Here is a 24,735-nt window from a genome sequence, read left to right as displayed (position 1 = left end):
TGAGACTTCAAGAGAAAACTAAGAGAAGACTGGTAGCTTCCATCTCTCTAAGCAGGCATGCTATAATGAACCCAGCTTCTCCCACATTTTCAACTGGATCCCTAGGATTCCTGCAGCAGGTTTGCTACCCTCTACTCAGCTCCTAGCCACCTTCTTCTTCTTCTATTTTTTAACATAAGGAAGAACTTCATTTTTCCAAGAACAGATTGAAGAATAAATGTTTTCGCTCGATCTGAGCCTTCAAGAGGCCGAGAAGGAAAAGACCACAACAAGATCCCCAACAGACATGATGGAAGGAAGAAGGGATATTACTAGTCTGGAAAATTCTATTTACTCTACCTCAACAGAAGAAGGTTTATTTGTTCATATTTTCAACTGCTGATACAAGTGCAATTAAAACCAAAAATTAATACAAGTTAACCATCATACTATTTATTCAGTGAGAGAAATCCTCAGCTCCTCCAACCACAGCTTTTGTATCTAGGGGCATATTGGCAATCCCACAGCTAGAACCCTGCTTTCTAGGTCCAGAGCTTCACCCACTGCAAGAGCAAATTCCATGTATTTTTACAAGTCCTTTATTAAAGTGCTGTTGTGCCAGGTGGTTTAGCATATTACAGCTCAATTTTTATGGAAGCAATATGAATCTGGGGAACAGCTAAGGCCTTATTTCAGCAACCTTCTGTTACCAGGCAATATTGGAATACTTGTCACAAAGAGCTTTTTCTTATGTAAAATACATATACTACCCACAATTTCCTTTTGAAAGACTGTAAACTCTTTAAGCTCAGCTGAAAGACACCGCTGTTTATTTCCCTCCTACTGCTTAAGCATTAACTTGATCATGTGAACAAGTATTTATTTTTTCTAGCCTTTATGTTTCACAGCTATAAATGTGTACCATAAGATAATTGATGTTTTCCCCTCCTGCTGCCTACTTGCTGGTTAAGTTTAATGTTTATTAAAATCTAACCTTTAATGGGTGAGTGGACAGATGGAAAAGTGAACTGACTATTTAATCAGCTCTGTTATTCCAAGCACAGTTGAAATCAGCAATTTTCAGCTAAGTAGTGCTTTAAACCATGTTTTCACCAAGTTAAAGCATCCATCAACATACATTTCATGATGCTGCAATGTTAAAACTTAAGAGACTGGATAAATCCATCTTCATAAACACTTGTTGAGCTTGCAGTTTGGAAAATACCTATTAAAATTTTTGAGCAAGTGAGCATCAGGATTGACTTTGCTTTGGTTTCACAGTGACCAAGCTTTAAATACTGTTTTGATATCAGATACACCTTCTCCTATTGCATGGGTGCTCCTATTTATGACATCAGTGAACAATGAGAAAAGCTGAATTGCAAAAAGAATAACCAACTGAAATAGGTATTTTAAGAATAACTAACATGTTGAGCTCTTCCAATAAATAAGTGTTCAGGACAGGATTTATATCACAGTAAATGTTTGGTTTAGCCGAAAATAATTATTCATGACAGAGCTCAAAAATGAAAGACAGAGGCACTAAGGAGGTAAAACAGGAGTTCCTTAAATTTTAACCATACAAGTGTTCATTAAGTGGAGATTTGTCAAATGTATACACCACCTGAATGTAACAGAGTAGCTTGAAGAGTCCCTTCATTCAGAATAAATGAATGAATAACTATAGCACAGCCTATCATGTCACAATAAAAAACTAATTTGTCCCAAGTGACTGTGTATAGCCCAACAAAAACCTTATAATGTAATCATATTCTAGTATACTGTTTGATGGGAACAGTATAAACATGGGAGTAAAACTGAAAATACAGTAGCAAAGTTGGCTTTTAAAGTTTTGTACTTGGCTTCAAGTCTGATAACTGGCCAGACTAATACCACACCTAATAAGAAAACCAGCAAGACCCAACTATGTATCAGGGGGAAAAATGCATTCAGTATAAATGGAAGGACCTGAACTATGTTCCTTATTGTATGAATATTGGGGATCCAGAATTAACCTGACAGAGCTTAAGGGTAGTTTTATACATTTCAGAAGTGAACAGATTATAAAATAGTATTAAGTCCATTTTTAAAAGTGGCCTCCAGGTTCTTTGCAACCACTTTTTACACATACTGAAATCTTGGGATTAAGACTTATTCAGTAATGTATAGTAGTACTTCATACAATTTAATTACTTTAATGTCATTCTCTACAGAGTAAAGTAGTTAATTCAGTATCATTAATAATGACTTTACACAGATAGAGTATTAAAGCCAGGTCCTCTTTTGCTTGCTGCCTAGTACAAAACAGCTTAAATACACTAAAAAAGCTACACCACATACAACAGTAGTAGCAGGTCATTTTTCATGTCAGATAAGGTTTACAATAGTGGCTTTTTAACTTTGCAAGACATACAGATGATACCACGTAACAAATAATTGTGCAAATTCAGGCCAAGGAGGAGGAAACAACTACCTCCTTTTTCCAGGACCACTTTTTCCTGCTTTGCTACCACCACTGCCAGACTTGCCAGAAGATTTTGACGAGAAAAGTCTCGTCATGAATTCAGAAACATCAGGCAGTTCATGATTGGAATTCAGCATATTCATTGACTGCTCCATTTCCTGCATGTAAAAATTAGGCATGAAAATTAAACTCATGAAAATTCAAGTGAAATACCAGGTGAATAAGTTAGCATTTCCCTCCATCATAGTTTTACTGTGCAATAGGTCTCTATAGATAGGGACACAGCACTAATTTCTTTATGCAGCCGCAGCCAAATTCCCACTACACACAGAACTTAAAAAGTACTAGAAGCACTGGGTATAGACAAGACAACCACGTCTTAAGTAGCTTTTACAGGTCATTTTTAAAGGCACTTTTAACTAAAATACTCTGATCTTCACAATATTATTATTTTATCATTTTCATGTAAGCTCTTATTAAACCATTAAGTTCTGTCCTCTTACAAACTTTGCATACTTTAAAGTTTTGCAGACATGACTCAGCTTACAAAAATTGGTATTTAGTGAAAGTCTAGCACAAATTTCAAGAATGCCCTGCAGTCAACAATTTATGAACTACTATTTTATTTTGATCTAATGCCTTTTAATAGTAGACTTAAAACTTCTTCCTTTTCCATGTCCAAAAAAAGTCTTCATGCAGGGCCATCTATCTCTCTGTGGCTAGTATTACTTTAGTCGGTTTAGTGTAAATATCCTTTCAACTGGAGAGAGTAAAACACTTATTTTTTTTAAAGGAAATTAAGAATGTTATTAACAGAAAGTTGAATTATATTTCCAAAGTGTAATACTATGCATGTTAAGGAAAGATTTTATATATTAGAAAAATGAAAGGCAAACATCCAAAACCGTTTTATTTCAATAATCATTAAAATGTTTTTCAAGTATGAGGTATTCAAAAAAGTCGACTGAGTAGCCTTTTGCTGATATTTTGTTTGTATTTAATGCTTGTACGGGAAGCACAGCTATTGCATAATTCCCTTTAATGTATTTGATAAATATGTGAACCGTTTGAACAGAAAAAAAGCAAACTTTTGAAGAGAATACAAAATCTCCTTCATCAGTGAATGAATTTGAACTTTACACTGTAGGGAGGGTGCTGGTGAAAAGCATGTCATATTTTAATTTAACACAGATTCTATGCTTCATGTGCCTAAAAGTTGTTTCAAAAGAAATCAAGTCCCTTACCATCTGGAATTTTTCATTAATAAGAACACCATTACCCAGTTAATAAAAATTAAAACTGTGCAAGTAGCCCATCTGCCCACAAAAAGATAGGTGGCATGCACCAAAGGAACAACAGCTTTTATTAATGCAATCTCTGAAGTTCTAGTGTAATGGTATTTCATATTCAAACTTATTTATACTCACATTTTAGTTTCTATTAAGGTTAAACTAGAGACATTAATCCTCTCCCAATACTATTTTTAAAGGTCCTTCCTTAAAGATGCCTGAACACCTGTAAAGTACTACTGAAGACAGTGGTCATTAAGAGGAAGAAGAGTTGGAACCAAGCGAATCCCAAAAGCAGAAGCCACCCGAAGACAGGCAATGCATATTTCTAAACAACAGAAAACATTTACTAAACACCTTGAATCTCCATTTTGTCCTAGCCTTCCGCTATTTGGCATTTTGCATGGTAAAAGGACAATACATTAAGATCACTTAAATGTAAATGACTACATTAAGATTCCATATCATCAATGCCTTGGTCACAGTTTAAAGCAGTTAAATAGTACATTGAGCCTTGCATTTTTGGTTGAGTGACAGGAGGTGAAGATAACAGTAGTATTTTAGCCTCATAAAACATACTTAATAGAGTATTTTGTAAACCTCTGATCAACCTATCTAGAAGAACAAAAATTAGGAGACTTATAAGAGAAACAGAAGAAGCAGGTGGAGTTGTTGTTGTTTTTTTTTTTTTTTATAGAAGTTCTGGAAAAATATAAGCTACAATACCTTTTCTAGGTGCACTTAATTAACAATTTAAATTTTGTGTTGAGACTCATGTGTAGACTCATTGGTCTGAAATACTAGAACTGATAACTTAACTTGCACCTGTATTTTCACTGAATAAACACAGTGGTCTATTAATGCTTCCCAAAAAAATCAACTTTTTCTCCTACACTTTTCATTACCATTGATCACCACAAGGTTTCACCTACTGAGTTTACTACTTACCCGCCTCATATCAGGATCACTGGTGTTCACAACTTTAGGTAATAATACAAATATCAGTAATGGAAGAACCATCATCATCACCTACACACAAAAAAATATTTCTTTAGCTTAGAAATCACAGTTCAAAATGGTTATGTTTTTTTATAATTAAAATGCAATTACAACTCTGCCGATGAAGACATCTGTGGGCCCAGATGTAACCCAAACAGCATAAATTAGCTCAATTTTAAACCTAGTCTAAATTCCACAAGGAACAAGAACATAGATAAAGATGTGTTATGATAAATAAGTTATTTGTTAATTTCCCAAGTACTGCTATTCTATTCAATTGTGAGCACTCCCAAGGACATTAAAAACATCTAAAAGAATTTGGTTAGGACTGAGTTCTATTCCCTGTCAAACTAGTCATCATTAAATCCATCTGTAACATGATGCCCTTAAAAATTACAAATCATAAATCATATTAGAAGAGGGATACCTTTAATTGTGCCATCCATGGTTAGACTTCCATTAAACATCAACATACATGTAAGCATGTACAATTACTATTTGTTAGTATATTTTAAGACTGCCAAAAAAACTTAAGAACATAATACAGTTTGGGCAGTATTTATTCTACCAGGTTTTATATCAGTTGCTTATGCTTTGCTACAGAAAAAGACACTGTTAGAGCACTCCCTAAAAAAAGCTAATCAAGCACATTTACAATGACAGCATTTTAAAGGCAAGCAAAGAATGAGACCAAGCGAGCCTTTTAACTCATTTTCACACAAAGGCAAGTTCTTCACCAACTTTAAGATGCACTGTATTTTTTTTTTTTTATTATTGCTGAGAGGTCTCCCATGAGCACAATTTTTTTCTCAGCATATTAAGACGTAATAACACGATCATTTATATGCTACTTAAATATTTAAAGCAAAAAGTAAGACTTTCATCAGACAAATTATTTTAACTGTGCAAAGAGCAAAGAACTCAATCACTAGATTAACACTTTACTGTGAAGTTATTAAATATTAACTATTTATTATTTATTTGAAAGTATGGCTATGTTTATCCTGCTCTAATGCCTTTCCTTATTTATACAACAAAGAGCAAAACAATTCTCTTGCTAGCTGACATGATGACACTTTAAATCTATATTGCGTCTTCGGCTTCATCCAATTATTGGTAACGCTCTCTCATTAACCACCAGCTTGCAACTGCAGCTGGTAACCATCCATCCCTAGAGATGTCCGTCTCATATGTAATGTCTCTGAAAACAAGTGTATCTTGAGACCTGCACTTTTTCTGCTCATTTTCTCCATTTCTAGAAGTGCAAAATAATTAATTTACTGTGCCTGGAATTCTAATTGTTGTAGCTGGAAACTAAATCTACTAAATGTAGGTAAAATCCCAAATCAGCAGTAAATACCTTTGTGTGCTACTTGTATACATACCATCGGGTTCATTAGGAAGTCTGTCCATCCCCAAGACTCTCTCTTTATGAAGTAAGAAGGGGGGCCAGAAGATTTCATCTGAAGTGGATATGGCAGCCGGACAACTTCAGAGGTTTTGATGTAATTTACATATCTTGCTCTAATGAAGGAAATTTAAGTAATTTTAAAAGCACTTTTTAGTTTCAAGTTTGACATGCATTTGTATTAAATCCTGGAATGATGCTATTGCCTTTAATAAAAAGTATGATGCCTAAAAAAGTTGTAGTGTTAAGTTTTTTAACTTTGGTGAGAAAAAATACCTTGAACTGACACGAGTTATTTCATTAAAACAATATTATGAATAAGCACAAAGAATCAGTTACTGCAATTCTTAATTTCAGATGTCAATCTTTTAAGGGACAGAAAAGCAAGCAATGCAATTGGCAAATATTGAATAATAGCACACTATCACATATTTGTCTATAGCAAGACACTACTATAGCTCAAAAAAAAAAAAAAAGATAAAAGGTAGCATTGCCACAGATGAGAAGGGCTTTGGAAATCAGGAGCAGACAAACAGAAGAGAGGCTGTTAGCATATTTCGTATTTGAGAGACAAGGTTAGCCCTTCATTCTCCATACTAAACATGGCAGCCTGCTCCTTCTATGGAAAAAGAAAGGCCATTCTCCAATCAACTACTTGGGAAGAGAATATGAACAAAGCAGCAAAGACAGATTTAAGAGAGTTGTCTCTCACCTACTCACAATGCAAGACAGAAAAGGACTATAAACTACAACAGGAAAAAAATTCTAAAGCTTTTTTAAAAGATGAAGGAGAATTTAGGGGCAGATTCTGTTTCAAGCTGACAACTGTCAACCCAAGAAGTCAGCCTGCTGGAAGGAAGGAAATAAACAACTCTTCTAATTCTTCTAAGTTAAAGTTTTGCTAATAAAATGAAAAATATCACCCCTATCCGAATTACAGCGTGCTTAAGCAACACTGAATCTGGCTGGTAGTACGGTTATTAATTCGGTTCAGTAAATTAATGCAGAAACAATAAGGGATGCTCACCTCATTTTGCCTTTTGAAGTGATGTCTACTCGAACTGGTTCAAATTTATAAGCTGGGGATATTACCTCGACTACATAAGATCCAGAAGGTATATCATGAACCACAAAACTTCCATCTGTCCTGGGAGAATAAAAATAAAAATCCACCATACTTCAATATACTATATCATACCAGGGATATAAAATAAATACATACATACATACATACTAAAAGTTACAAGATTTCTACTATAAAGCAATTAAGTAAGAGTGATCAGGAGGAGAATCTAAACTGGAGTGCTTTCACAAAAACCTACTATATCCAATAACAATCACTTAAGATCATGAACATAAGCCAGATTGATCATAACATGCATTCAAATCCTAACAGGATTTGACTCAAACTTTTATTCTGCCCACCAAAGTACAGAGTGTTTGGTATTTCTGCCAGCACTAAATAACTGAAGTCTTATATTTCTGCAACTCTTACAGTTAAACTGCCACAGGAAAAACTTGGGTTTATGCATATTTTGCTTCATTATGGAGAGCAAGAGGTTTTTAAGTGAAGAAAAATAATTCAGATTTTGTCTATGCAGGAAACCTGTATGATATCATGCCAAAATGAAATGATGAAAATTGAATGATGGAAGGGTCAGTGATTTTTTTTAGTCAGACTGGAAATAGTGACTACGCAATGAATATTTTAGATTAAAAGATTACACAATCCTTCCCCTCCAATTAAAGTGTGAACGCTCACAGGTCTCCCATAGACACTTACAAAGATCCCCCAGGAAAATTAGAGTTAATGTTCCTGGTCACTGTAAAAGTAATAAATAGGAGGAATGTCTCCCTCCTCCTTCCAAAGTCTCTCTCAGATGCTCTTAAAACTTCACAAGGAAGCAAAAATGCAAAGAGTTAGTATGTTTAAGAAATGCATTCCAGTGAAGTAAAGCCTATAAACACTTTATAATAGGGTTTGCCCTTGAGTTTTCAGCCTGTTTTCTCCCCAATTGATGTACAAATTATTTTTTCCCCCACATAGAGATGACAGCCTTTAAGTGATATATGTATACAGATTGTTTCTGTATCCTTTAATTACCTAAAGACATTTTGTTGTGTATCCACCATTTTCTCCCCCCCTAAACAAATGGAGTGCAGAACACATTCCACTAGCATATGGACTGTGCAGGATTCTTTTGGTACAATTTTAGCTGAGTTTTTTTAAAAAAATAGAAGACTCAAGAAAAGCAGTTATTTGCTCAAATATTAGTGTTTTTGTCCAATTCTGGCGACTGACTTCATCACTAACCTGTGTAAACTAGGCTTAAGTTTATGAAAGGTTATATGAAAGTTCAAGAGCCTGTTCTCTATCACTTCCAATAAAAAAGGACAGTATCATTACTACTATGAATATATTTTTGAGAATCGAAAACGTGAGCATCTCAAAAAGCTAGCTGTCCATTTTAGTGCAACCAGCCACCAACCATGAGGAATGACAAGACACGGCAAACCTGTACCTTGTCACTCAGATGGAAGTCTCACTGCTATGAAATGTTAGAGCTATTTAAGGCACACTATTCACTCTTGCAATACAGGACTCGGATAACAACATACAAACATGCTGAACTCTTCCAGGTTACTAAGATGAAATATTATTATAGCAAAACTGATGCTTTCTTTACTTTTCTGCAAGCAAAGAAAAATGAACATTGTAGCTAGGTCATGTAAAATTTAGTAAATGATCTTCTAGAAGTTGGTTCCTCATAGTTGCAGTATGCTTTAATTAAGAGTGCTTTCACAGTTTAGGCATCTCCCACAAATTAGTCAAGAGTGAAAATTTAGAAATGATTATATTCCATCAGTGCCTAGATATACCAGTGCCTTCAGGACGCTATGATTTAGTTATGCCCACTAAAGCCACCCCAACTCCAATTTATAGCTTAGATATCTTTCTGATACTCCTCTCTGAACTTTTTCCTTATTGGACGCAGAATCGAGTGCAAGTTACTTCTCAGTCAAAGCCTTCATGCACTTAGCCCTAGCTATCTGAGAAATCCAGAACAGAGAAAATCCTGACCAACAGGGAAGGATTTTTGTGGGTGGTATCTTTTACAGGACCAACTCCATGACTGAGAGGGTTACAACTAGTCCAGTAAAAGATATCACCCAAAAAAGTCCACCCCTCTTGTATTTTTCCTGGATCATCATACATCATCATGACCACGTCACCCAAACTTGACAGTAATGGAGACGCATGAGTGCTAAAGCATCAAAAACTACAACCTGCACTGTGAGAGGTGAGAACTGCCAGGGTATTCACTGAGGTCAGAATTAAATGTGGATTTCTTTTACCCAGGTGGCCCTCAACAGTATCCTTAGATCAGTGGTTCTCAACCTTTTTAGACTCGCGGAACCACTCAGAAAATGCCAGCACTTTGCTTGCCACTTTTATTTATTTATTTTGAGTGCAGAAAAAACAGGAGAGCAGTTTTGTTGCAAAGAAGAGCGCAGTTTTGTTGCAAAGAAGATGCTACTGGAAGCATCTGGGTTTATCTGGCAAAACACACTGGTAAACCAAACAGTGCAAACATTGTGCGCCCTGCTCAGGAGGATCTCCAGGCACCCCAGGCTGAGAAGCTGCGCTTTAGAGCCATCCCCAGGAAGGAAAGAAACCAACAGCCAGATCAGGTCATGGGATTATTTCTGTGGGTTGGTGAGGGGCAAGGGCCTGGCAAACCCTCTCAATACACTGGGGACATGGGGCAAGGCTGTGCTGCAATTGGACAGAGACCCAGGCAGCTGGGACGCAAGGGCTGTCACTACCCACACAAGTGACTCAGGACCCCTGCACAGAGCGGCCACCTTCACATCAGCTCCTCCCCTAATTAGGCTAAAAGGAACTCATGACGCTCAGTTCTTCCCCTCCCCTCCACAAACCGTCACGCCTGTGACGTCACCCGCCCCTGTGACGCAGACGGGGCGTCAGGGACCCCAGATTTCCAGGAGAGAGTATTACACAGCACGGCGGGGGGCGCATCCCTGGTCCCGGTCCCGGTCCCGGCCCCGGCCCCGGCCCCGGCGCTCACTTGAGGAAGCCGACGTGCTCCTCGCCGTCCACCAACACGCGGGCGGCCGCGATCCAGTCCTGCGGCTTTACGCCAGGCACCACGGCCCGGCCTTCGATCTTAAACCGCTCCCCCGGGCCCGGGCTCGCCCCGCCCGGCGCCTCCCCCGGCCCGGCCCCGGCCGCCGCCTCCGAGCCCGCCAAGCCCGCCGGCAGCAGCAACACCACCAACAGCACGAGCGGCGATGAGAGCCCGCCCGGCCAGGCCGCCATCGCAGCACCCTGTGTCGCCAGGCCGGGGAGGTGGGGGGAAAGGCCAGAGGTCAAACCCCTTCCGCGCAAGCGCGGAAAAAGGGTCATACCGCTTAGTGAATGGCGCATGCGGAAAAGAGCGGCAGGAGGGAGCGGCGCATGCGTAGTGCGGTCCGCGCCGGGAACCTGAGCCCGAGCGCGGCGCATGCGGAGAAGGAATCTGCTGAACGTCTGCCCGCTTGTGAGTCATGTGATGCAGGAGCTGGCGGAAGGACTGTTTGCTATGGCTGCCGCTGAGGCGGAAGTTGCGGGCGGGGTGGGGTGGGACTTGTGCCTGTCCCTTGCACCTGAGAGGGGGCGCGGGAGCCTGGGTAGCGGCGTGTTTTGCCACTAGAAGCGCACAGGCCCTTGTTCTGCAGGAGTGTTTGAACCCTGGTGGGGCCTAGGTTATTCTTCTGGAGCAGCCATTTGTGTCCCGGGAGAAACAAGTGTAGGCTGGTGGCTCCTTGGGAGAGCAGCAACTCACCCAGGGGAACCTGAATAGGTGCGTGTGACCCATGTGGGTAATGGGCACACGCATGCATGTATGCAATACAGTGCTGAGGTCTTTTAAAAGGGCCCGGTGTTGTGTCGTCACATGTGTTGGTATAAATGGTGAATTGCATGTCAGCCCTGAGAAAGTGGTGGCAGTGTGCTTTTGGACTAAATGAAGGTTTTTTAGTTTCCAAGCACACTGCTACCATTTTCTTAGTGCTGATGCATATTCGACCGTTTATACGAGTGATGACGCATGGGGGTCCATGTGGCCCCACTTGCTGCTTAGGTGTCGGGCGGGCAGGAATGCAGGTGCCCCTGCCTACAAGAGCTGGCTGGGGAGCGGGAGCACTGTGACACTCCCAGAAGCAGCCACGTCCCATTCCGGAAGCAGCCGTAGTGATAAGATGCTTTGTGATCGACTGTGGGGGACACCCCCCTGCCCCGACTGGTTACTGGTGGGGCACATGTGCCCGTGGTTTATACAGATGCACATGAGGCAGCAGCGCTGGGTGTGTTAGTTCATGTGCTCCACAGATTCGATTAATTGAGCCTATTCCTATGTGCTGGATTTCTGAAGCATTGGAACAGATAGTATGTGTATATATGCTCGTGGTCACTTTCCTGCGAGGAGGGTTCCCTTGGTTTCCCAGATCAGCTCACTTCAAATACAAAACATGGTTTGATAAAGGCTTTCTCCCCATACCCTCTCTAGGTCTCTAGTACGTGTAAGAGATTGGGTTTAACCCCCAAACATAGTGTTCAAGAGCCACCACTGCTCATTCTTAGCTGAACTGCCATTTCAGTCCAAATGCATCACTCAGCATCTAGTGAATAAGAAATGTACCGTTCATGGTTTTCTAATGTAAAATGTGAAAATTATGGGTTAAATACATGCCTATTAAGCTGCATAATTGCTTTAAAAAAGGACAAATGTGCATTTCCTGGTCAGCAAAAAATAGCAGGAATTTTAGAGTATGGTTGTATTTAGTTGCATATGAAGTGATTGCAAACCCGTAAGAACTGGGTTTACCTGGGAAAATAAGTAAAAGGTGCAAAAAGAATTAAGATTAAAAATTTATTATTTAAATCAGCATTTTCTGCTTGCTGATTGAAGTCATTTGCCCTATTAAATGTAAATCCCTTTGGTTCAAGTCAGTGCTTCTCAAACTTTTCCTCAGCATGACCCCATTTATGGCCCCATTTCCTCAGCATGGCCCGTCGCTCCCAACCCACAGACCCTCACCCTCATGACCCCATCTGCTGATGTTCTGACCCTAACTGAGGTTTCGACATTGGGAACTGCTAGTGTAAGTATTTTGTTTTCCTGGGATGATGAAGCTGTCATTGTCAGCAGCAGACATTCAGTAAAGACAAATCTATACCAAGCCACCGTTTATTTGTCAACGTATGGGATATCCTGAATTGTTCTTCTGCAAGGATTTGTAAGATTAAAATGATGAATGAGTAGAAATAAGTGGGAAGAAACTGTAATTCTTGTGACTCACTAGTTTATTTTATCAGATATACTTAAAAGATAGCATCTCCGGCTCTGCTAGGAACACAAGCTGCAAAATCTTAATTTGGGCTAAGGGTAGCAGGTAGATTCTGAGAGTCATTTAACTCAATGTTATCTTACACCAGGAGTGTCAAACACAGAACCCACAGACCAGATTCAGCCCAGCTGCCAGATCCACTGTGGTCCCTGCCCTACCCACCACCAGTTTTGTGGTTTTCTATTGCTATTCAGCATGCAAATCTGCAGCAGGTGACATTAACCCCTGCGTGCTGGCAGTGCTGATACAGCTGCTCTGGTAACCCTGGGAAGAAGCAACACAAACGGGATTCCAGGAGTGGGTTGTCTGCCCCACAAGGAGCCATGAGGTCTGGATCTTGTCTGCAAGGATTCCCATTGTCTAGATACAGCTGACCAACTCTTGAATTTGATGCTCTTGCCTTACACAATTATTACTGAAGCAGATGGTTACACGTAAGCTGTCAGCCTAAGAAACCCACTTATCTGTAGAAGAGAGACTGGATTCTGTACCATATTCTAGTAATGTGGAGAGGATCTCTGCTCTTTGTGTATTCCAGAATGAAGGTTTCCCTCAGGTTAATTTTTACATGATGTTTACATAGAGGTGCCTGTAATGCAGAACATTAAACTGCCTCAGAAATACTGCAGTAGAAAACACTGAAAAGATAAGCCACCCAGATATTCAGTTTCAGAAACTTCAAATAAGTTTGGCACAAAAGTAAACCCAGGAGCCATTAGCCAAGTCACCCAGCAGCATCAACAATGACTAACATAAAAATATTCAGTCTTGCTAGAGAAACTCCCTCACAAAGGAGATCTTCAGGGCTGACACCTGAAAGATCTTTTTCCTGGAAAGGGCATGCTTCCCTTGGGGTAATTGAATGAATGCTTGTACACTTGTTGTTTCTACAGGGAGAACAGGTTTTTTCCAGGTAGAAATGTAACGCCTGTACATAGCCATACACTCTCACAAAGTGATGACATACTGCTCAAAAGGCTTTCCTTACAAACATTCTCAGTCTTGTCTGAGTTAGTCATTTCAACCAATTGTTGCTCATTCAATAAAGCTGTCAGCTCGAGAGTCGGAGAGCTGATGTCTCAGAGCTGACAGGTGATAATGTGTCAAAAGAAAAGGAGGGATAGGATAAGATAATATCACCATACTGATAATACTGCAACCCTATCCCCATGTTACTACACTTAATGGTCAAACATACCAACTGAGCAGCAGAGGGACCTGGTGAAACTTTCAGACAATCCAGAATAGCGCATCAAAATAGCACCAGCCTTTATATGCTCCATAAAATATGTGGTATTTCTGACAGATGTTACATTCCAAGGCACACAGGAGAACAACATAGTGCCAAGAGGATTTCACAACAGGGAAAAAGATTTTACAAAAACACATAGTTAAATCATATTTCTGTGTCGGTGTTTTTGCAACCTGGATAGAAGGGATATTTTTCACGTAAATCTGTACTAAACTTTAATTTGTTGCTTGCAGTTCACAGCTTCAGAGGAGGCACAGTCACTTGGCAGCACCCCTTTTGGATTGGAGCACACTACAGGAACCTCCAGAGACTTTTTTAAGTCCCTGAAGCAGGTGAAAAATTCCCCTCCCTTCCTTTTCATGTTGAGAAGCACATTTCCTCCCTTCCCGCTCCTTCACCCACTGCTGCTGCTTTTCCCACCTTGGATAAGGAAAGGGAGAAGCTCCAGAACTGTTTTTGCCCACCATAGGGTCTTGGCTCAGCTTGGCAACAGCACAGTGGGTGAATAGTTTCCCCTTTCCCCTGGGAGCAGGCATGGGGAGGGGGAACCTGTAACCTCTGCCTGTCCTCACTGCTACTGTCCCTGTCTTCATTCCTAGCTGAGCCCAGCCCCTACGCATCTGCCTGGAGTGTGCAGAAATGGCTCTGCAGCTTCCTTTACTCCCTGGGACTGCTGGGGACAGCAGCAGTGGTAGCTAGGGGAGCAGTAGAATGGGATGGGAGGTGACATGTCTCTGAGCACAGAGAGGGGAGAGGGGAAAGGAAATCCCATGGTGCCCACATGGGGAGGGGGAGGTGTAGCCATAGCCATCCCTGCAGTGCAGTTAGCTGCTTCTGCACCACCCTTTAGGAAATCCTGGATTCGCCCCTGTGGTCTTCTATCTCCTTTTCTCAGGCCTCTTGAGTGGAAAGGAGAAAGACCTTGGGTCATGCCTTCAAAATGTGTTTCCTTTATAAGCCAAGGTGGATAATAAATAAATCTTGTGCCAGTGGAGAAAGATGCTGACTGATGATCTGGCCCCTCTGAAAATCTGTTTCTTCATCTTTTAAATGTTGAGTGAACAGGAACACTTGATCAGAGACATCTCTCTCCCATGGACCCTTTTAGCAGATGCAATTCAAGTTGATTCCTAGCAAACTTGGTTAAAGTCGGTCTATTCAGCCATGAGAGTGGTATTCTTTTAATCTGGTACAGATTTGTAGTCCCTAATGCAGTCACCCTTCCTGATTGACTTGCTTACTATTCATTAAAGCAGCAGTCATCCCCAGTAACCTTGGGAAAGTATTCTGTATCTCACTTTACCACTTCACTGTCCCAGAGGACTCTCAAATGTCTTATCAATGACACAAGAATTCTTGCATCGAGGCAAATCTTTTATGCAGGAGATCAGGAGTCTGAGAATACCATCCACAACAACCTTCCAAGGGGAAAGTGAAGAAGCAGTACTCAGTACTCACTTCCTGATGGTTTCAAAAAAAAAAAAAAAGGAAGCCATCAGTAATGGTGTAGAACTCTGTCAAGGGAAAAAGCCTACCTGGGGCATTAGGAAAGAGACCCTTTATTAAGCTATGTTATAGTAATAGCAATTAACACAAAACAGTGCACTGTACATGTATATTGTACATTTTATTTTTAATACTATTAATAAAATAAGTAATTTCTGCTGCAGAACTACTCAGAAGAGTACAAAGATCAAATCATTACTTCTCCCATCCAGCATAATAACCTGTGAAACACAAAAGGCATGTAGTTCATTTGCATCAACCTGTAGGCAGCTTACCTGATGTAGATGTGCAATTTATGTAGACAAGTCAGCAACCTATGCCTGTTCTTTTCTAACACCAGTTTTTTATGGACTTATCATTAGAAGGAATCTCTGTGCCACCTACTGGTAGTTTCTAGTATTACACTGACTGTACAGTACATCTAACATAGCTTATTATTTTTTAAATTAAGAACATAATTGGTAAGCTAATATCAGAGTCCAAATGCAGTCTTTGTGCTTCCCTGAATACAGGACTCCTCAAGATATTTTTGTTCCAAAGTAGGAGCAGAGAAGAGTGCATGCTGTATCTTTGCACCATGGCTCCCTATTTGCTACTAACAATGTACCTGTTTCAAATTCAGTGCATGTGGTGCTTTCCGTTGTGTAATTTTTTACACTGTACATCAAAGACATCACTATTCTGGAAAAAGGCACAAAACCATGGAATACTTTGTAGAACTCTGTATCAACTTGTCATCACCCATCACCATAGCAAATAGATACAGTATAGAAATTTAAGAAGATAATCATTTTTTTTTCTGAAAGAACACTCTTCATCCCTCCCCTGCTTGGTGCCACTTTGTCAGCTCCCATTTTTCTCCTTCTACGTCATCTTCCTTTCTGAGTCAGGGATATATTTCCCCACTCCTCCTAATAATATATGCCTAAAACCAACCATTGTTTTAATAATCTCTTTAGAACTGATGCCAATAGCATTTACTATAGTTAAGGTTAAAACGCTTTCTATTGCATTGCTCCATTTGTGTATGGTTACATGTTTCTGAAATATTTTCATTCTGGTCTGAAATTTTCCATGCTTAATCTTTTTCCAGTGATGAATTTCCCCTCCCCTCCACAAGAATAAGCAACATCCAGCCTGCAGACTGAATCTAGTCTGCAGAGCCTTTGGATCTGGCCTGCAGAGCAGAAAGGCTTTGCTTTTGCCCATGCCCATGGTAGGGCCAGGCAGCTGGAAGCTGCATTTGCACTGCTGCCACTTCTCTTTGTTGTGTGCACAGGGTATACAGTGTGAATTAAAAACAAGCAGGAATCTTATAGGGGGATAAGGCACAATGCTGCATTTATTGGAACATAAGACAAAACATGCAACATGAAAAGGATAAAGAATAGTAAGGTTGTCTGCTTCACTCATTACCATACATATTCAGTCATTCACTAATTCGTTCATTTCCTACAAACGAGACAAGCACACGTGCATTCTCTCTCTCTCTCTCTCTCTCTCTCTCTCTCTCTCTCTCTCTCTCACACACACACACACACACACACACACACACACACACACACACACACACACACACACACACAGAGTTAGACAGTCCTGCAAAGGTTAAGGTGTTGCCAAGTTCTAAAGTTGCTCAGCTCAGTTTGGTGGCCAGCCAGACTGACCACGAGAGATGGAGTTGGGTCTTGCTGGACGCGCCCAAAACTCCTCCTCCTTGCAGGTGGAAAAGACCCAAAGCCTTGTCTTTGTGTTCATTCTTTATAGTGAACGCTGTCCATACAAGCCTATAGATTCCTCAGAGTCAGACACAAAGGTCATCCTCCTTGTCCTGTTGGCAGGCTGGGATTGGTAGGACATGATCTTCTGACTTTGCTGTCTGCAATCTTCGGGGGGGTGTTGCTTGCAGTCTTCAACCATCAGGGTGAAGTATGATCTAGTATTTAGTAATCCTTAACTGCTGACTGGACGTCACTACAGCCTTTCATCTTTAAACCACAGAAGGCTATTTTCACCTGCTGCAAAAGGACTGTTTTCCTGCATGTTGTCACAAACATACATACATCATTCACTCTTTTGTTACCTCTTTCCACAGATGCCAGACATGTCACAAAACTTGCATAAGCATTTTCCTTATACTAAATTTAAGTTCTAAAATCATGAGACCAATAGGTCAAATACATTTATACTAAGCAATAGGAAATTTAAAATAGATGGTTAATTCCAGATCACTAATAATGACTGATAAAAATATTATAAAAAGTAAAGTATAACAAGATTAACTTTATCTTAATGATTAAATATTTCATTATATAAAAAGAAAAATAACAATATAAGCAATCAAAGCAATTATAATTACTGCAATACTACATTTTCACCCCGTTCCTCAGCTGTAGTGCGAGCGCAGCTTCCAGCTGGTGGGGAATCGAGCCAGGGCTGGGCACCTTCTAGTTGCACCTGAGCTGCAGTTTGGGTGAGGAGGGGGAGACAGGGAGAAACAGCAGCACTGTGGATGCAGCTTCTAGCTGCTCAGCCCAGGTGCAGCTCCTCACTAGCAGCAGTGTGGATGCAGCTGGGAGTGGGGGAGGTGCGGTTGGGGAGAAATGCCAGCAGCAGCTGCCTGGACACAGTGTAATTCACATCTGGCTGAAAGGTATGCTCACACCCCAGCATGAGATTGGGTACTGGGAAACAGCAGCAGTGGTAAACTGAGCACAGTTCCTAGTTTCTGGGTTCCAGCGTGAGTGCAGACAAACCCCACTCACTGCTGACACACCACCAAAGCTACATGGTCCACGCTGGATTTGAACCAGCTTGTTTTTGCCTGTTGCTTGAAAAGAATGCTAGCCCCTGCCTTTAGCAACTTTTGAGTTAGAAAGAAGGGAAATAGTACACACATTTCTGCTGTAAGGAAAACAAATGAAAGAAAAGAAAATCTGACCACACTATACCTACCTTTGTTGAAATTTGAGCTATAGTGCACACATAGCTCTCAGAACTATTATATATTTCTGCCATATTTATAAAAGTAATCATTGATTAAACAAATAGATTTGGCTTCAGTGCTGGTCCTATGTACCTCTGCCTAAATGGAATTATCTCTATTCAGTAGTAATTGTACACACAGTAATTTATCAATTATACCATGGATTGAGCTATGTAGATACAAGAATCATGTATGGATGTGGGAATGTGTGTGTTCAGCACATTTAAATTCCTCTATTGTTGCTTTTACAGACATAGAGAACAATTATTTACATAATGTTAGAATGATCTGCTCATTATTAACATTTAGATTGCCAAGAATATACAAATTGGGATGCTTTGGTATGTATTTAAAATGCCATGTTAATTTTCTTTTCCATTTGGGTTCAGACTACATAATATACAACTTTAGCCACAAGGTGTCCTCACCGTAATACAGTATATTACCTACTTTACAACACATTGACAAAGAATCTCAGATGTTTTATTATGTTTGCACGTGCAATACTATCTTGAGAGATTTATCCATTTTTAGGTGCAAGCCCTACATAAGATTTTCATCTCTCTTACAGCTCCTGTATGTCAGGTGTAAAGAGTGTCCACAACACTCAGCTTCCCCAAGGGATGTTTTCCTGTCTCTCCTGAAGAAGAAGGCAGTGTAAGAAGACAGCTTCTAATATATTTGCAAAACCTGATGGTCAGGGTTAAGAGGGATGGGACTACAGTACTATGTGCTGTAAAGATGTTGAGAGCACTGCATTCTACAGGCAATCAGTGACAGGCTGCTCTAATTTAGATGTTCCCCTGAAGAAATGGTGCTGAAAAACTTAACCTTTGGGAAAAATAAGCAAATGAAGTGACCACAATTGTTTGCTTATCATATGACCATTTCTTATTCTTAGAACTGTCCTTTCTGCAGTGTGTTGTTTTGCTATTGAGATGGATCTGTCAGTCAAAATCTGCTTGTGTGTGTTTCAGCGCTCATTGTTCGTGATTGGAGACATACTTTGTCTCTGAACAGGTATTTTCAGTAGCATGCTAAATAAGCTCAAGAAAGAAAGCAGTTGTTTTCATTGGCCACATCTACACAAGATGCTGACTGCACAGTTGTTATTGTGCAGTCACTTAGTACTTGTATAAACTTGTATAAATAAGTACTAACTGACTGCGCAGTAACCCACATTACTGTGCAGAACACTGATCAACAACTTTTTTTGTGATCCTGACTGCTTAGGCTATAGCCGGAGACTACTGTACAATAGCATCACATCATAGTTTCTGCTACGTGATGCTATTGCACAGTAGTTTTGGGCTACTGTGCAGTAAGTGTCTCATGTAGATGCAGCCAGTGGCTCTGTTTAGATGTGTTTGATTCCTCCTATAGAGCAGTCCCTGAATTTATACCCTAGTTGCTGGTGGCAGAGCTGATAACTTTCCATCCATTTTCTGTTTGGAATCTAAGACTTGCAATAGGAGCCACTATCTAACAGTCCCAGGGTGCATCTACTCTTACTATTGGGACAAAGCAATAAACTCGGGTGCATATCATTCCTCAGTTTATTGCTCCCAGGTGCTGTGTTTGAATGTGTGCCCAGAACCGCAGCACATTGAGCTGGGTCAGAGCAGCCCTGGCTGGCAGGGAGCCTGGAGGGGAGGAAGTGAGAGGAGAAGTGGGGTCAGCCTGCCAATCCAGGGCTGCTCCAACCCAGCTCAGCATGCTGTGGAGGGGCTGGCTGGCTCACAAGGGAGCTCCAGTGTGGAGCTAGCCGGTAGGCAGCCCCCATACTGAACCACCTTTGTGCCCCAGCCAGTCCCATCAGCATCTCCATGTGCATCGTTGTACATTAAAGAACTCTGTTGTAGGATAGTACTTGTATTTACAAGTACTAACCTGCAGTGGAGTTAATTAGTTTCTTGTGGCTTAATAGGACAATATGTGTAGACACTGAGACTCTACTGCAGACCTAATTAGGCAACTCCGCAATAAATGTCTCATGTAGATGCACCCCCAGTGTAGTACTGTGTTCCAGTTTCCTGGTATGTATTTCTTTTGTAACTACATCAGAGTTAATTGTCTTTAGCTAAAGAACTTGAAATTCTACTACCCTAAAGTTTCTCTCCATTTGCATGCAAGTCTCTGAACTGTTTATCATAAGGAAGCAATGTAAACTGTGTTGTGGTATACTAACAGTGGTAGGTGTGAATCTCCGAGGCTTTTTATAAATCAAATTCTTTGCAGTTTCTCCAGCTTTTTCTGCTAAGTACTTTGATTCGTATCCTAAGGCATTGACACAGCTTGCTTGAGATGATACAACAAAGAGACATGCTGAAATGAGCTGCTGGGGTGAATGATACACCATTATCTCTTATTAATCTGGAATCCCATGGTAAACAAACTAATTTATTGCATATCACATTGCTATTCAGTGAATTGTACAAGAGCTTAATTAAAACAATATTAGTAGCAGTCTAATAATGAGAAGTAGACTTTGGTGTTTAGTCCAAATAGCTCTGTGCTCCTTTGGGTCAAGGGTGATCATGATTCTTATGTAATTTCAGTGGCATTTTGTTTTCTCTGGCATACTGATAATTTTTCACTTTGATGTTTTGGCTCTGGGTCATTTTTTAATCCATTCTAACATCACTATCCAAATAAGTGAGGTGGATTTTTCATAGCATGCCTCACTCACATTTTGTGCTTTTAAAAAAATACCCAAACACCAAAGTATCCAGTGAGCAGAATATGCTCTTCCCAACAAAGACTCGGAGCTATGCAACAATTATCTCCATAATGCCAAGAAAATTTTCCATTGGCTGTATATTTAAAATTACTCTTTTGAGTTGTTGGAAGATTGGGTCATTTCACATTTCCCATAAGAGCTTGTCAGACTTTGTTTTGGAAATAAGGAATACTTGAGTCATATTCAGGTTCCCTGTGCTGACTGTTTATGAGTGTATTTAAAACCAGATCCACCATAAGAAGTTATTTTATGATCTTTTGGTGAAATCTCCCCTCCACCCCTACCCTTAATAGTAAAGGGGGTGTTGCTCTTTGCTTCAGTGCAGCCATATTTCACTTCTGCACTTCACGTTTAACAGGTTCTTTTCAATTACATAATTATTTTCCAAGTGGTAGGGAGTCCTTTGAAGAATGGCTTCAGTAATATCATTTTAAGAGTGGCCTGTTGCTACCTCCACCAGTTTCTGCCAGGAAGCATAAAACTACCTATAACCAAAACCAATTACTATCATTTCTTTTTCAGAGTTCCTTTTGTATTTGTACTAAAAGATTATCTTTGTGGAAGTATATTACAAATGTAAGACAACAATAAATACATGTAACTTTACAGTTCCTGAGATCTCTTGTTATTGAGAAACTTGTTTTATTAAGCCGGAATATCATTACTCAGGAATTTTACTAGCTTTTACTTCATCACCAAAAAATATGCCCACTTGATCATCTGCATTTAGAGACTTTAGCCTAAGCACCACTATTTTGAACTCTAGTGAGTGATACGTGTCCTTACAATGTAGCTTTGCCACAACAGTTCATTTTTGTCCACTCTGCAAAAAATAGCATTTTTAATATAGAAAATATTCCCTAGAAATGTTGTACAAACACTTGGCTTTGGTATCTGTTTTCAAATTCAGTTCTTGTTACTTTATCTCACAGATTTCCTTGTTATAAAGCCTTGCTTTGTAAATTTATGGCATATGAGGGCTTGAGAATCAAGCATACTTGAGTTCTTATGCTAGGTCTTATGCCAGCTTTGCCACAGACCTCCTGTGACTCAAAGTAAGTCCTTTGAGTTAAATCCTTTAATATGCCTTTATTATTTTTCCTTTACTGAATGAGTCAAATAACAAATGCCTTCCACACAAAGATTTCTGAAATAATTCATTCATTAGTTTCCAGGTTTTTTAAAAAGCAGAGGTGCTAAGAATTATTATTCAGACAAGGCAAGGACTTTGCAGAGAAGCAAAGATAACTTTGTATCAGTCTTCACCAGAGGGTGTTGGAGAGAGTTCAGAGTAACTTTTGGCAAGTGATAAGGGTGAGGCACTGTCAAACACTGAAGTGTCAGAAGAGGTGCTGAAACGCCCTCCTGATAATTTAAGTGTGGTAAGTCAACCAGACAGGATTGGATTTGTGGAAAAGCTGTGTAAAAGAACTTCACATGTAATACCAATGCTGCTGGCAAAAATCTGTCATTAAAATTGGCTACTTTATAGAAGCTAATACTGTTTCTATGGGGGATACTAGCAACTTCAAGTTAATACATTTATTTTAAGAAAATAATTAAAGCTAGAAATAAAATATCTAGCTAAGTACAATATGATGGGGCAAGCTAGCATGACTTCTGCAAAGGAAAATCACAACTCTCCACCCTTTTAGAATTGTTTGAGGCTACCAGAAAAAAGTAATAGTGAACAACTGTTAAATATAACTTAAATATGAGCCTTTAGAAAAGATGATACAACAAAGAGACATGCCTTTAGAAAAGGCTCATATTTAACAGATATTACAAAACCATTAAATGGATCAGTCCCAGAGTAAAAACAGAAAGTAGAAAACAAACAATAAAAATAAAATGATCAATATGAATCGTGGAAGAAGGTTATTAAGTAGGCTGCCTGTTGTTTATTGATTACACAGGAGATGATGGCTGGGTGTGAATGGGCCAGCAAATGAGAATGTAATAATATGTCCATTTAGCCAAATCTTGAGAGTTGTTTTTTAAGAATCATCAAATGCACCTAATGATGGAAGGCAATCACACAACAGGCAGCTAGACACACAATGGTCATTCCAGACATATCTTCAAGTTTAAGGAGAAAAACATGATGTGAACAACTCACATAACTTGTTTGCTATTATTCTTTACTGCTATAATTAAGGACCTACTTAATTTTCAGTTTCATGGATTTTGTGGAAACCACGAAATCCAGGATTGTCTGTGAAATCAACAAAAAAGCTTAAAGAAAATAAAATGCTGGCACCCCAGTGGGAGCCAGTGGTCCTTGCTGCTGGGAGATGAAGCCGCTGGCTGGTGGGGTGACACCAAGGGCAGCAGATAAATGGCAGCTGTCCCCTTGTCCGTTCCCCCCACCCAAGCCTCTCCACCAATCAGCACTGAGGGGCAGGGCCTCTCTGCCAATCAATGCCAAGGGGTGGGGCTACTGCAAAATGCCCCCAAAATTGGCTCTGCATGCCGCAAGTGGGCCGCAAAAACCTTTTTGTCTCACCATGATTCAGGTAGGTCCATAGCTATAATCAAAGTCCTGTGGCTACAGCTGAGTTGGGCTCTGAGGTGATAGCAGCAGCTCTGAAAATGTTTTACTGTTAGGATTTCAGGCAGGGGCCTATGCCAGACTCTGGGACTATGCTGTTTCATCAGGAAGTTGGAGGAACACAAGAATAAGTGAGCGAGACAACCAGAGACCCAGGAAAGTGGAAGGACAGGAATGAGATGGGTCTCGCTGAAAACAGTCCCTAAAAGTTATTATTGGGACCAGTAAAAAAAAACCCAAAACAGCTATTGCATCAAAAGAGAGGCATTAGCAACACAGTGAGTGGACTAATGAGAAAAAAGATAGTTGAAAATAATGTTCTCCAGGGCTGAGTCTAGGTGAGCGGGGAAAGCAGGGATTAAGGAGGGCATTCCCTGCTCACCCAGCCTCGTGACTGGGACTACCAGGGATGGGTCTGGGTGTGCAGGGAAGGCTCTGCATTTTTAATGTTGTATAAAACATACTTTTTATGATACGCATAGAGGTTTGATTGTTTTTCTTTAAATAAGCATAAATGCTAAATGAGCAATTTAGTGTGAATGATAAACATTCAGGTTTGAGCGTTTGTCAGTATGTTGTGCACAGCATACGTACTAATATGAGGTGCATGCATGAGGAGCACATGACTGAATATACACACACAGCTGCCATGTGTTATCATTTAAATTATAGGCCTCTACATTTCTACAGTATGATATCACCCTAGCAGTTTTGATTTGTAGCCAGGTGCAGGGAATTTAGAGTTATTAAAGCATCATTGTGGAAGCAGGAACACTCTGAAGGCATTTTCCCCCTTATTTGGGTAAATGACAGGGTTGAATTGGGAGTTTGGAACTGAGCCAGGCAGATGTGCTTCTGCTTGTTAGAGTAGTGGAAGAAAACTGAGTGGGAGGAACTTGAACCGCCCAGAAAGTCTTGAGGAGAGAAGGGTTGGTCTTATGTTGTCAAACTCCACTCCAATAACACACAGGAAAGGAAGGTGGATTATTGGACTGTCCAAATTCTTACATGGACATGTGTATTACCCCAGTAAATGAGTCAGCCAAGTTATGCTCCTGTATATAAAATAATACAATTTCAGATATGGGCTTAAATCAGAAAGTGGATAAAAACCAGTGTAATTAAAACAAATATTTCCCACAGTTCATGA

The 24,735-nt window shown here is 40.1% G+C and overlaps 1 protein-coding gene and 1 long non-coding RNA gene across 2 annotated transcripts; one reads left to right on the top strand and one right to left on the bottom strand.

Annotated features, from left to right (window-relative positions):
- Nucleotides 1–555: 555 nt before the first annotated feature.
- EMC7 (ER membrane protein complex subunit 7) lies at nt 556–10,566 on the bottom strand. Its single transcript, XM_090033478.1, has 5 exons — nt 10,231–10,566; nt 7,167–7,286; nt 6,117–6,255; nt 4,681–4,761; nt 556–2,601 (listed from the first exon to the last, which is right to left on the bottom strand). Exons 1-5 carry the CDS (start codon nt 10,479–10,481, stop codon nt 2,449–2,451), a joined length of 744 nt encoding a protein of 247 aa, XP_089889604.1. The 5' UTR covers nt 10,482–10,566; the 3' UTR covers nt 556–2,448.
- Nucleotides 10,567–10,589: 23 nt separating this feature from the next.
- LOC149871923 (uncharacterized) lies at nt 10,590–21,596 on the top strand. The gene is made up of 3 exons (XR_016440321.1): nt 10,590–10,701; nt 14,036–14,134; nt 18,866–21,596. It is a non-coding gene; the product is annotated as an uncharacterized LOC149871923 (long non-coding RNA).
- Nucleotides 21,597–24,735: the final 3,139 nt, after the last annotated feature.

Source organism: Crocodylus siamensis, chromosome 2 (genome assembly GCF_052110815.1).
Source record: "Crocodylus siamensis isolate JL-2025a chromosome 2, ASM5211081v1, whole genome shotgun sequence".
NCBI lineage: Eukaryota > Metazoa > Chordata > Crocodylia > Crocodylidae > Crocodylus > Crocodylus siamensis.
This window is presented reverse-complemented; position numbering and strand designations above follow the sequence as displayed.